Source organism: Orbicella franksi, chromosome 11 (genome assembly GCF_964199315.1).
Source record: "Orbicella franksi chromosome 11, jaOrbFran1.1, whole genome shotgun sequence".
NCBI lineage: Eukaryota > Metazoa > Cnidaria > Anthozoa > Scleractinia > Merulinidae > Orbicella > Orbicella franksi.
The window spans coordinates 21,610,845-21,623,169 of record NC_138155.1 but is presented as its reverse complement, the minus strand read 5'-3'; the positions used below and the strand labels follow the sequence as shown (position 1 = coordinate 21,623,169).

At 39.9% G+C, this 12,325-nt stretch overlaps 1 protein-coding gene and 2 pseudogenes across 1 annotated transcript; 2 read left to right on the top strand and 1 right to left on the bottom strand.

Moving 5' to 3' along the window:
* Window positions 1-59: 59 nt before the first annotated feature.
* Window positions 60-3,226, top strand: LOC145503423 (leukocyte elastase inhibitor pseudogene; annotated as a pseudogene).
* Window positions 3,227-4,742: 1,516 nt separating this feature from the next.
* LOC145502839 (leukocyte elastase inhibitor pseudogene) lies at window positions 4,743-7,649 on the top strand (annotated as a pseudogene).
* Window positions 7,650-9,387: 1,738 nt separating this feature from the next.
* Window positions 9,388-12,201, bottom strand: LOC145502605 (leukocyte elastase inhibitor-like). Its single transcript, XM_081481933.1, has one exon. It carries the CDS (start codon window positions 11,945-11,947, stop codon window positions 10,784-10,786), a length of 1,164 nt encoding a protein of 387 aa, XP_081338059.1. The 5' UTR covers window positions 11,948-12,201; the 3' UTR covers window positions 9,388-10,783.
* Window positions 12,202-12,325: the final 124 nt, after the last annotated feature.

Below are 12,325 nucleotides of genomic sequence, written 5' to 3'. Positions count from 1 at the left end.
TCCCTTGGACCAATGTGAAGGTAACTTTCAAATATGATTTGTTTGTTGGCTTATCTTTCAAAATCGGAATTGTAAACCAGTGGGGACAGGGCTGGGGGACAGGATGTCCTGCCTCGACTTGAAGGGGAAACTTGAGAGGACCTGGACATCCACAGAACAAACATGGCTGCCTCGGAGCAGGTTGCTGTTGTGGCAGAAGCGACAAACAAATTCGCTCTTGATCTCCATACATGCTTGGCAAATCGCGATCACTTTGCCAATGACAACCTTTTCTATTCTCCCGCAAGCCTTCTCATTGCTCTTGCGATGACATGTTATGGAGCGAGGGGAAACACTGCTGCAGAGATAATGAAAGTACTCCATGTTGCTTCGGTTTCTTCACCTGACCTCAACAAGAGCATGAAGAAATTCATTGACACGTTGAATGGAGCCAGCGACGAGAACAACAAGCTGCTTACAGCAAACAGACTGTTTGTTCAAAAGAGTTTTGAAATCCTGGAAGCCTTTAAAACAGGAACTCGTGAGTTTTATGATGCAGAACTCGCTCTGGTTGACTACATCACAAATGCAGAGAAAGCCAGAGAAGAGATTAACCACTGGGTGGAGCAGAAAACAAATGATAAGATCAAAGATCTCATTCCTCCCGGAATGCTGAGCTCAGACACAAGGCTGACTCTCGTGAATGCTATTTACTTCAAAGGCTTGTGGCTTGAGAACTTTAAGGAGGAAAAAACAATTTCTAAGTCGTTCTTTGTGTCCCAGAATGAAGAAATCAAGGTAAACATGATGCATCAAACAAGTGAGTTCAAGTATTTTGAGTCACAAGAGTTGGCTTGTCAAGTGCTTGAAATGCCTTATATTGGCCGAAAGATGTCCATGGTAATCTATCTTCCTAAAGAAATCAATGGCCTTGCCAAATTGGTAGAAAAGATGACCTATGACAACCTGCAGAAGTCTCTTTCTTTGCTTGATGCCTCCATGGATGAGGTGGAAGTGTTCTTTCCTAAATTTAAGCTAACTCAGCAGTTTGATCTCAATGACATCTTGTCAAAAATGGGAGCAGAAGAGATGTTTATTCCTGGTATAGCTGATCTCACTGGTATCACAGCAGAGCCACTGTTTGTGTCCAAGGTGGTTCACAAGGCCTTTGTTGAGGTGAATGAGGAAGGTACCGAGGCAGCAGCTGCTACGGGTATTGGTATGAATACGTTTTCCATGCCGTTGCCAAAGCCGATCTTCAAGGCTGACCATCCCTTCCTGTTTCTTATCCGGCACAACAACTCTGGTGCCATACTGTTTTTGGGCCATCTTGTAAGACCAACTCAAACATAATGCAGTACAACTGAACCTTTCCCTACAGGTGCAATGCAGAATTTGCCAGAAAATGTAGTTATTTAGGTACTGTTTTCACAATAGAGAAGAACCAATCGTTTACTTAATGTATGTGATCATTATCCATATATTGTAACATTTTGAGGAAGTGATAGAAGCCATGTAGCAGTGATGTAAGATGGACTGTCCCTGTAGAATGAGTCTTTTGTATTGAAAAAATAGCACGTAGGAACAGAACTACATGCACACATACTGTAGAAATAGAAAACCATGCAGGTCAACATGGCCAGCAGCATGGATCACAGGTTAATAACTTGACCGAGGCTTGCAAACTTGGTTTACAGCATTTATCTTTGATATTGGACATCAATGTTATGGTTAATTGTTATCGCCAATTGACACCTGTCAAAACAAGATATCCGCTGACCAGTATCACCTTGCCTTATCACAGGCTCAGGTTTAGATCTTGTCAAGATCATGTGCTTTTTTTTTTAAGTTATCCTCTACCCAGGTACTGGTTTTCAATTGGATCACGGGCTCAAGCCAGAAACCATTTTTATGTTATTGCAGTTCAATGTTAGCACTGGTCTTTGTCTGGGATACGTCCAGACTTCTTTATAAGGTGTGGGCCCCCAAAGTTTTGCTGGCTCTTCTGAGGCTTTAATTTTTAAGGTGGCTGGGTACAGAATATTGTCCACTTATTGGGTCATACATGTAGGTGTTTTCCTCGAATACACTATCAGCTCCTGCAGTCCTTTTCCTACGGTGTAGACACAGCTCTCGGTATTTTCATTTTATAATGTTCAGTAGAGATACTTTAATGAATGGGTATTTTGTTCCAAAGTGATTTTCAAATTGAAATGAAGCAGTGCAGGTGGTGGAGAGGAAATATTAGGAGGGTTTTTTCTTTGTTTTGGTTTTTTTGTCTTTCTTGACTTTGAAGAACAACGTTGATCTAGTTTCAAAGTTGATGAGTTTACTCAGACAGAACAAAGTGCTACACTGGAGTTCTTGATAGTCATTGAAAAAAGCAAACTTTACTGTTAGCAAGTGAATCATTGAATACTACAGTGAAATTGTATCTAGTTAAACAAGGAAGGATTTATGAACCTGAAAACTTAGAGGAATTAGTTTTTAGTTAATTTGTTTAAAATTTGTTTTCTTAATTTTAATATGATCTTTTGAAATGTGCTGCTAATAATATACCAAATACGGTAATAAGATTAGTTTAGGAGGCTTGTGAGTAGAGAAGAATATTTTATTAATGTAGAATGACACATATTTTAATATATTGTAATTGTGAAAGAGAAAAAAATTATACTGGCATTAAATACTATAGTGGAGCTGTATCAGATTAAATGAAGGGAGGGTGTATGAACCTGAAAACATAGAGATGAGAGTATTAATAATAATATTATTAGTTTTCTTCAATATGATTTTTTGAAATGTGTTGCTGGTGATTTACAAAATGATAAGATTGGTTTAGGGGGCTTTTGAGTAAGAAAATATTACTTTATTGATACAGAGGGACTCATTTAATTTAAATTGTAATTATGAAAGGGAAAAACTATATTGACGGGAATTACTATTAAAGTAAGGAAGTTTGCAAGATAACTAAAAATGTGCAATGGCATTTATCAAAAGTTGTGATGAAAATAATTGTTTTTAACTTCTTTTCGTTAATTAATAATTTTCAGAAGTTCTAATAAATAATTAAGATGCTATGTTCAGTATAAAGGGACTTTCTTTCAATCCACAACAGTTATGATATTTGGGGTTTTTTTTTCTTGGAGATTCGGTAAGAATGAGGTCTGGCAACACCAACATGGACTCATAGAATTCCAACGATATATTCTTGATTTGTTTAAGATTTCAATAAATTTAACCTAAGTTAGTTGCCCACTAAACTTTAAGAAAACACTAAAAAGTTATTATGTTCAAGATGAAGTGATTTTCCCAGGACTTGTGGAAAATATCCCGACTGGCTGATCAAATTAAGGTGTCTCACTATGGGTTTGTGAAAACGTTTAGACGCACGAAATACGTCGGTTCGAACATTTCGTTCGAAAATTGGTTTAAAGGTATTCCTTTAATTTTAAACCGAAGGTAATTTAAAAAAAATGTAAATATAAAAGTCTTCACGCTAACTATTAAACGCTGCGTTACATGTACGAGCGCAAAGCATATGTTTTTCTGACTATACATTCTCGAATAATTGTATGCTGGGCCTGAAGGGAGGCTCGACATCCTCAGATTTTACTGAGTGAAAAATGTTATACTTGTACACAAAAGAATGAGAGATTGTTGCTTCTTAATGACACGGGATTTAGTGATTTCGTTTGTTTTTTTCGAACACTGCAACAAACATACGTCTTATGTTCATTTAGACTTTCTCACTGTATGCATGCATGTTGAAAAAAGCTTTATGATCACTTCACTAGCCACTCCACAGCTACAGGGCTTGACTCACAGCTTTCTAAGGAAGCAGAGCTCTCAAGTCGATTTGTTGCCGTCCACTTTGAAGGCGGAAGCGTCCTCTCTCTTAGGGGGCGGAAAATTGCTCCCCAAAAAAGGCGCGGACATACCCACGGAGAGCTTCGTGCAATATTCGCCGCAATATTCTTCATTCGTGCGCCGTGAACCCCTATAATCAGTGGCCAAAATGTTACAGGACTTGACTAGATTCAATATTGCGTATATTCAATATTGCGCGTAACAATTTTTGGACTGTCCAAGACACGTCAATTACGAACAGTCTAGACCTTTATTGAGGGTCGATCATACGCTTTTTCAATACCGCATTCCGCTGCTATTCTTGGCTCAATCCCGCCATCCCGCTTCGCTCAGAACATTTATTAAGATCCCCCTGGTTATAGGCGCAGTTCTCCGTATAACATTCGTATCCTGTGAATCCCGTATCCCGCCGTCAATTTTAAAACTATCCCGCATCCCACCCGTGAAAATGCGCAAATCCCGCTCTCTTCGAAGTGTTTTCATTCCGCATGCCGCCATTAAAATTTTTGTCATCCCGCACCCCGCCTCGATTTTAATCTTTTCCCGCATCCCGCCAAACCTATGTTGGACCCTATTTATTCTGAGCGGAAATGTGGCCTTTTAAAGTAACTGCGTGACATCACTGACTCGTGTAACCCAGGGGAGCCCCCCCCCCCCCCTAGTTGGACAGTCTTTCGACTGCTGGAAAGCGTTTGAAACGGGAATATAACACTGAAGGGAACAGACTGAATTACTATAAAAATGAGGGCTCCTTACGTAGCTAGTTAACATTACTAGCAAGTTCTACGTCAAAATAAGCTTTAAAAATGATTGTTTCGACTTGCTTATATTCCTTTGCGTGAGTATCACCGTCAATGAGGTAGAACATAAATAACTTCTCTCCGTGCACTTGTAGTTTGTATTGTTCAAGTGTCGCGCGTATGATGATTAATAAAATATATTGGAACATTTTAGTAAAGAGTTAATTAAGAAATTGGGCTCTTTTACTCTCCAGACTGTGGTTAGTTACTTCCCATCTACTTGTTGCACAAACCAGCAATTTAGTGATAATGACTGCTTCAGAAAGTAGAGTTATAGCAGAAGCGACGAACAAATTCGCTCTTGATCTTCACAGATGCCTGGCAAATAGTGATCAATTTGCCAATGACAACCTTTTCTATTCTCCCACAAGCCTTACCATTGTTCTTGCAATGACATGCTATGGAGCGAGGGGAAATACTGCTGCAGAGATAATGAAAGTCCTTCATGTTGATTCGATCTCGCCAACTGACCTCAACGAGAGCATGAGGAAATTCATTGATACGTTGAACGCAGCAAGTAGCAAAAACAGCAAGCTGTTCGCAGCAAACAGACTATTCCTTCAAAAGAGTTTTGAAATCCTGAAAACTTACAAGAAAGGAACAAGCGAGTTTTTCGATGCAAAACTCGCTCAAGTTGACTACATCAGAAATGCTGAGAAGGCCAGAAGACAGATCAACCGCTGGGTAGAGAAGAAAACAAGTGATAAAATCAAAGATCTCATTTCTCCCGGATTGCTGAGCACAGAAACAAGGCTGGTTCTCGCGAATGCCATTTACTTCAAAAGTTTCTGGCTTACGAAATTCATGTACCATAAAACATTTTCTGGGTCGTTCTTTGTAAACCAGAATGAAGAAATCAAGGTAAACATGATGCATCAAACAAGTGAGTTCAAGTATTTTGAGTCACACGAGTTGGCTTGTCAAGTGATTGAAATGCCGTATATTGGCGGAAAGATGTCCATGGTAATCTATCTTCCTAAAGAAATCAATGGCCTTGCCGAATTGGAAGAAAAGATGACCTATGACAAACTGCAGAAGTCTCTTTCTTTGCTTGATGCCTCAAAGAAAAAAGTGGAAGTGTTCTTGCCTAAATTTAAGCTGACTCAACAGTTTGATCTCAATGACATCTTGTCAAAAATGGGAGCGGTAGATGTGTTCATTCCTGGTAAAGCCGATCTCTCTGGTATCACAGCTGAGCCGTTGTTTGTCTCCAAGGTGGCACAGAAAACATTTGTCGAGGTGAATGAAGAAGGAACCGAGGCAGGAGCAATTACTGAGGAAGCTTTGGAAAAATGTGTCACGGATTCGCAGTGGATATTTAAGGCTGACCACCCCTTCCTGTTTCTTATTCGGCACAGCGACTCTGGCTCCATATTGTTCATGGGCCGTCTCATGAAGCCAGTATCGTAATATTTCATAGTTTATCTTAAACTTTCAGAACCTGTCATGTTGATATGTAAAATAAATCAAGTGAGTCTTGTTCCACACGGGACTTTTCTGAGGTTAAAATGTTTTTAAAACGCGTCGACGTCTCGGGCAGTCACCATATTGAGCCAGAACCACGGTGCCTGAAGAAGATCAGTAACACAGCCTGAAACATCGCGTTTTAAAAACATTTTAACCACAGAAAAATCCCTTGTAGAACAAAATTCAGTTTATTTATTTTATATAAATTATAAGTAATATTTCAGTCATCGAGTTTAATGTAGTACAGTCAAACCTTGGTTTTCCCTACAGACACTTAACATTTCTTTCTATCTATAATTTGGCATTTTACTAGGGTGGTAGGTAGAAAAATTGTGACTGAGGTAGTGTCCATGGTTAAATTCTCTATCTAGGTGTCTAGAGTGTTTATGATGACTATAAATTTCTCAAACTCATTAATAATTCATCAAGTTAAAACAAAGAAAATCACAACCATGAAAGAAGGTGTGGATACCTTGTCTTTTAATTAGCATAGATTTTGACGATTTTACTTCTCCGTTTACTCCTTAGTTTTTGTTTCGATTGAGAGGATATATCAAACGCTCGAGACAGTGTTTCATTGGCAATCCAAACACCTCGAATTTCGTCAAAAATACTCCGCTTCGCGTCGTATTTTCAACTCTCTTCTCGGTGTTTGGATATCCCGATGAAACACTGTCTCTCGTGCTTGATAAATTACAACCAAACCGAAAAAAATGACTGCGGCAAGTGCTTCGGCTTGCCTAGCTGTTAAATAAATCTCCTCAATGGAAATTACGGCATTCGGTCGGGAAAGAAGTGGTCACAAAGCAATTCTAGTAGTTGCTTGCTTCCAAGGACGGATCCAGGAATTCCTGAACGAGGGGCTTGTACCACCTTAACTTTCGTCGCCACTGAGTGGATGGCGAGCACAGTAACCCTGAGCTTCTAGGGGGCTCCGAGGCCATGCGCCCGAAAATAAAATAAAATTGATTTTACCCTCTGAAACACCATTTCCAGTATGTTTGACACTTGAAAAAAGTTTGTGAAGGCGTGATATAAAATTACGGGTTTTTCTTTTATCAACCAGAGAGTCAAACATAATAATGTATTGTAGTTGCCAAATGCACAGTTTCGTTTCCTAAACTTGACAGTCAGTCAGTTGGTGGAAGTGAAACAAACTACGTCAAACTATTTTATTCTTTTATTCTAGTATTTCTATGGTGAGTTAAACAAATAACAGTTATCAAAGTTGGGGGGGGGGGGTTTGCAACCCCCTTAACCCCTCCCCTGGATCCGCCTCTGGGTTCTTCAATGAATCCAGAAAGCGTAGTATGAGTCTCACGGTCACCAGATTGTTCAAGTCCCGCGGGATTTCGACGGCACTAAGATAACGCAGCCCGTGGGGGGAGGGGGGAGGGGGAATGCTTCCATATATTAAGAAAGCTTTTGACTTGTGGAAATAGTTTTAAAGTTTAGCATAGTTGTTGTAATAGTTTTAAAGTTTAGTGATTTCCATTTATTCATTTATTTTAACTTAATGTAAAGAGCTTTTGAGTATGTTTGTATAGTCCTAGCGCTATACAAGTCTATTATTATTATTATTATTATTATTATTATTATTATATAAAAAGGACAAGTGTGCTCGTTGGAAATTTTGAAAAGAACCCTAAGAAATTCAAAGTTCCTGTTTTGAGTGCGTGGCTAGGATTTTTTTCACCCCTAAGAGAAACCAATTCTAAAACAACACATTAATTGACACTTTCATAATTTTAAAAAGCGATGTAGACGATAACTTTGAATACCTTCAAGTTGATTGCCAAATATCTCGTCATGTTTTTCGGCTCAATACCCTTAAAGGCATCGTGGAAGTTCTCGTAGTGGATCTTTTAAGGTGAACACTTTAAGAGGTACAAAAACCACTTTTTTAACCCCTGAAATGTACAAAGAGCATCCCCGTCCTTTTATACGGGAGTTACCCCCGGGGGAAAGCAAAGGCAGAAACTGGAGGAAGCAAAAACGATGAGGAATTTGAGAACGAGTTTGAGTTCGGCAGTGAGAATGACAAGCCTGAGTAGAATCCATTTCTAGCAAATAAAACCGTTCTCTTCGGAGCCACTATGTCAATCTATAAGAGTAAATGACCAATATTGTCTCCTTTATTTTAGTCTGATCATAGGGAAAAATGAAATCTCCCTTTTCATTTCAGTTCCATGTCAAAATCTCAGTTCAAAGGTGACTGGCGAGTGGTTATGTGTTGACCTGATGACAAGTAGCAAGAAGTGACCTGGATGCGATACTAGTCCATTGCAGGTTACCCCTTCCCAACCTAGCCTGTAAGCAGGGGAAGAAGTGGTGGAGCTACATAAGATAAGTTAGGGAGGTCACTTTTCTTGCCAGCTCATCTATCATGGCTTCACAGCGCATGCGAGTCTGCCGGCAGGCCCTCTCAAGCACCCCATTTTGTAAGACTACAATAACAGGTTTCTGATCCCTATTTAGGCCTGGTCCACACTAACAGCAATGGCGAGGTGACATACACCCACAAAAAACACTTTAAAAACAAATTAATGTTGTCTTGTCACTAGTGTGAATAACAGCATAACATACACCACAAAAATTATGGCAAAAGTATTGCAGTGATCTTTGTCTTTATGTCCATGTTGTTATATTGTGTTATGAATGTCACTTGATGAGGACAGACTGGAACCCAGACTGCGTGATCCAGACTCTGGTGCACCAACCATCAGTGAGTTTCTGTTACATATAAAAGGGTATATATCAGTCTCCCATATGAGTTTAAGACCCTTTCACAAGGCAACTTCAGAAGGTCCTCAACGCCCTGTCACAATATCAACACTTATTATATGATTACCTGCGTGAGCGGGCAAGATGAACCAAATTCTGTGCTGTGATTGGCTACCCAAGTAAGCAAGATGGGCTATCTTGCCAGCTCTGGATCACCTGCTGAGTCCCACAAGAACATAGTATTCTCTTTCCATATAATAAAATTAATCCTTTGTTGACCAAGCTTGTTCTGTCAAGATGACTGGATATTGGCCTTGTTCTTTTTTTTTGCCTGTTTGTGGACCTCGTCTCCATCTCAGTCCATAAACACGCAAAAAAAAAAAAAAAAAAGAACTTGGCCAATATCCAGCCATCTTGACTTCACACTTGGTCAAAAACCATATATCACGTCACTTGTTGTAATGTTTTTCAACTTCTAATGTTGCTATTTCAAGAACATGTCACATGTTGCTAACAGGGGCTGCCTTATGTCACTGAATCATCCACTCAATACATTACTATGAAATTATTTATTTCCCACAATTTCATTGATTCATTACTAATACATTAAAAAGTAACATTTCTGTATTTTTTACACGCAGGATTTTATGAAAATATCATGTAATATTAATATTATTATTTTAGTCTCAGCAGTACTCGTGATCTTAAGTCAAAGAGTAATTAAATAGTATTGAGAACAATTAACTTCTATTTTATCTTTTCACTGTTCATACCTAACTGAACTTTGCCTTTATCAGATACACCTTCATATATACTGCAATTCACTGAGAATTTTTTTATTCATAATAATTATTTATTGCCAAATTATCACACTTTTTTCATTTTCAAATGTAGTCAACATCTTAATATCAACAACAGGTGGATCAGAACAAACTTGAGTCAATGCCAGCCCCAAAATAGAGACCACCATTCAATTAACTAAATGTTGATATTATAGAGGTTGTACACTCTTTATTGGGTGTTGGGTGGTTCAGGAAATCCCAATATCCTGAACCCTCAAGAGAAACAAAAAAACCTGGGGGAACTCGCAAATAGAAAGGACTGGGGTGCTCATCGGAAATTTTAAAAAGAATCCCTAAGAAGTGCCAAGATCCTGTGTTATGGGTGTGGCTTGAAATGTTGTTCACGCCTAAGAGTTACCAATTCTAAAGCAACACATTATTTCCTGCCATATTGTTTTCAACTCAAAACCCTACAAGGTATCACAAAAGCTCCTGCTGCGGACCTTTTGAGGCTGAACACCTGAAGAGGTACTAAAACCCTGTTTTTAAACCCTAAAAGGTACAACAAGCACCACCATTCTTTTTTTAGGGGAGTCCCCTCCCCCCGGGAGGCGCGGTGGCCTCATGGTTAGTGCGCTCGTCTCCGGATCGAGCGGTCCGGGTTCGTACCCTGGCCGGGGACATTGCGTTGTGTTCTTGGGCAAGACACTTTACTCTCACAGTGCCTCTCTCCACCCAGGTGTATAAATGGGTACCGGCGAACTTAATGCTGAGGGTAACCCTGCGATGGACTAGCATCCCATCCAGGGGGGAGTAGAAATACTCGTAGTTGCTTCATGCTACAGAAACCGGGATAAGCTCCGGCCTGATGGGCCACTTGGCTCGTATGCAGACTTTACCTTTTACCTACCCATCCCCCCGGGACAAAAAATGGTTTGAGATAACAGGAAAACAAATGACTGAAAGGTTCATTCAAGGGAAAATAATTTGATTTTAAGATGGCCGAGAGTTTAAGATAACTGAGTGTGAGAATGCCAGATTCTATAACCAATAAAACCCTACACAGATAAACGGGGGGAAAATAAGCACAAAGCAAATCAAGCATATCTTAATCTAAATCCATTTGTCCACAATTGATGCAAGAGATTCAACTGTGCTCAATACTTAATCACTAGGCTTCATAAGACGCCCAAGGAAGAGAATGGCACCAGAATCATTGTGCCGAATAAGAAACAAAAATGGGTGGTCTGCTTTGAACATTGGCTTCGGCAATGGCATACACATTAAAGCCACCCCAATGGCAGTAGCTGCAGCAGCTTCTGTACCTTCTTCATTCACCTCAACAAATGCCTTGTGAACCACCTTGGAGACAAACAATGGTGCAGCTGTGATACCGGAGAGATCAGCTTTACCAGGAATAAACATTTCTTGTGCTCCCATTTTTGACAAGATGTCATTGAGATCAAACTGTTGAGTCAGCTTAAATTTAGGCAAAACCACTTCCACTTCTTTCTTTGAGGCATCAAGCAAAGAAAGAGACTTCTGCAGGTTGTCATAGGTCATCTTTTCTTCCAATTCGGCAAGGCCATTGATTTCTTTGGGAAGATAGATTACCATGGACATCTTTCGGCCAACATACGGCATTTCAAGCACTTGACAAGCCAACTCCTTTGACTCAAAATACTTGAAATCAGCTTCTTGGTGCATCATTTCTACCTTGATTTCTTCATTCTGGGACACAAAGAACGACCCAGAAAATGTTCCATCCTTGCTGAATTGCTCAAGCCACAAGCCTTTGAAGTAAATAGCATTCACGAGAGTCAGCCTTGTATCTGAGCTCAACATTCCGGGAGGAATGAGATCTTTGATCTTGTCATTTGTTTTCTGCTCCACCCAGTGGTTAATCTCTTCTCTGGCTTTCTCTGCATTTGTGATGTAGTCAACCAGAGCGAGTTCTGCATCATAAAACTCACGAGTTCCTGTTTTAAAGGCTTCCAGGATTTCAAAACTCTTTTGAACGAACAACCTGTTTGCTGTAAGCAGCTTGTTGTTCTCGTCGCTGGCTCCATTCAACGAGTCAATGAATTTCTTCATGCTCTTGTCGAGGTCAGGTGAAGAAACCGAAGCAACATGGAGTACTTTCATTATCTCTGCAGCAGTGTTTCCCCTCGCTCCATGACATGTCATCGCAAGAGCAATGAGAAGGCTTGCGGGAGAATAGAAAAGGTTGTCATTGGCAAACTGATCGTCATTTGCCAGGGATTTATGGAGATCAAGAGCGAATTTGTTCGTCGCTCCTGGTACGAAGCCACTTTTAGAGGCAGCCATCTTTATTAGTTACCAGTTCTTCCGAGCGTTTGAAGTGGAGGCGTGGCATGGGGCCAGGGTGTGTCGGGGGGCGTGGACTGCGACTGTCCAACTGAGGTCTCTTTGTTCCTAGCTAACAAAATAAAAGACAGTAATAAGGTTGCTTCGACTTCTCCTAATACTCTATACGTCAAGAACAAGACATTTCGCTCAGAATAACACAACCATTGTCCAACCTGGCGACGCTTAGAGGCGCAAAATGTTCTAAATTTTTCATTTGTTACAAACCTGTTGTTGTTTAGGGCATTTTGTTCTTTCTTGAATATGCAATGCAGTCTCTAGTCAGAAAGGAGGTCCGTGAAAAAAGAAGAAAATCTGAGATTGAGATAGCTAACTGAG

Bases quoted from the DNA above. Each gene is read 5' to 3' on its own strand.
- LOC145502605 (XM_081481933.1), bottom strand. From the start codon at position 11,947: ATGGCTGCCTCTAAAAGTGGCTTCGTACCAGGAGCGACGAACAAATTC.